We start from the raw sequence: 1,117 nt of genomic DNA on the forward strand, positions 1-1,117 counted from the left end.
GCTCCCTGCCCCACAGCAGGGTGGGCAGGTGGTCCCAGCCCCCCATGGTACCCCCCTTTGCAGCCCAGCAGCCAGATCCCACCCCAGGAGACCCCGAGGGAGCCCTGGACCTGGGGCTGGCTGAGGACCACTTCTCCCGCCCCGTGGTGAGTAGGGTGGGCAGTGTGGGGATTGGGGGGGATGTGTGGGGCTCAACTCACCCTCCTGCTCCGTCGGTGGTGGTGGTCGCAGGGGCTGATCCTGGCGTCGGATGTGCCGCAGCTGCGCAGAGCCATCGAGGAGTGTAAGCGGGTGATCCTGGCACTGCCCGAGCACTCGGAGCGGCAGAAGGATGCTGTGGTCCGGCTCATCCACCTCCGCCTCAAGCTACAGGAGTTGAAGGTGAGACTGAGACAAGGGCTCAGGGTCTCCATGGCTGAGGGGAGCCACACAGAGGCCCCATCCTTGCAGTGTTCAAGGCCAGGTTGGATGGGGCTTGGAGCAACCTGGGCTAGTGGAAGGTGTCCCTGTCCATGGCAGGGGGTGGAACTGGATGAGCTTTAAGGTATCTCCCAACCCATTCCATGATTCTGTGGTTCTGTGACCCCCCCCCTTCCCTCCCACAGGACCCTGCTGAGGATGAGCCCAACATCCGTGTGGTCCTGGAGCATCGCTTCTACAAGGAGAAGAGCAAGAGTGTCAAGCAGATGTGTGACAAGTGCAGCACCATCATCTGGGGGCTCATCCAGACCTGGTACACCTGCACAGGTGGGTCTGGGGCACCCCGTCTGTGTCCCTGTCTCCCCCATTCCCATGCTGACACCCACCCGTGCCCCTCAGGCTGCTACTACCGGTGCCACAGCAAGTGCCTGCCCCTGGTGAGCAAGCCCTGTGTGCGGGCCCAGGTGAGCCACCGTGCCGAGTACCAGCTCAGCATCTGCCCTGAGAGTGGGCTGGACAGCCAGGACTACCGTTGCGCCGAGTGCCGGACCCCCATCTCCCTCCGTGAGACCCCGGGGAGCTGGGAGCTCTTGGGGGGCTAGACACTGTCCTGGGTGGAGGGTAGCTTGAGGCACTGTGAGGTTGGGGAGGCTGTGTTGGGGCTGGGGGGAGCTGGGGTGAGCCAGGGGCTCTGTGA

General features: G+C 64.2%; 1 protein-coding gene across 1 annotated transcript; it reads left to right on the plus strand.

Moving 5' to 3' along the window:
- Positions 1 to 44: 44 nt before the first annotated feature.
- Positions 45 to 984, plus strand: DEF8 (differentially expressed in FDCP 8 homolog (mouse); the record flags this gene model as incomplete). Its single annotated transcript, XM_009081804.1, has 4 exons — positions 45 to 146; positions 232 to 381; positions 606 to 747; positions 820 to 984. Coding segments are annotated over exons 1-4 (559 nt in total), but the record flags the coding sequence as incomplete, so codon positions are not given.
- Between the last annotated feature and the right edge of the window lie 133 nt (positions 985 to 1,117).

Source organism: Acanthisitta chloris, unplaced genomic scaffold (assembly GCF_000695815.1).
Source record: "Acanthisitta chloris isolate BGI_N310 unplaced genomic scaffold, ASM69581v1 Scaffold41499, whole genome shotgun sequence".
NCBI classification, from domain to species: domain Eukaryota; kingdom Metazoa; phylum Chordata; class Aves; order Passeriformes; family Acanthisittidae; genus Acanthisitta; species Acanthisitta chloris.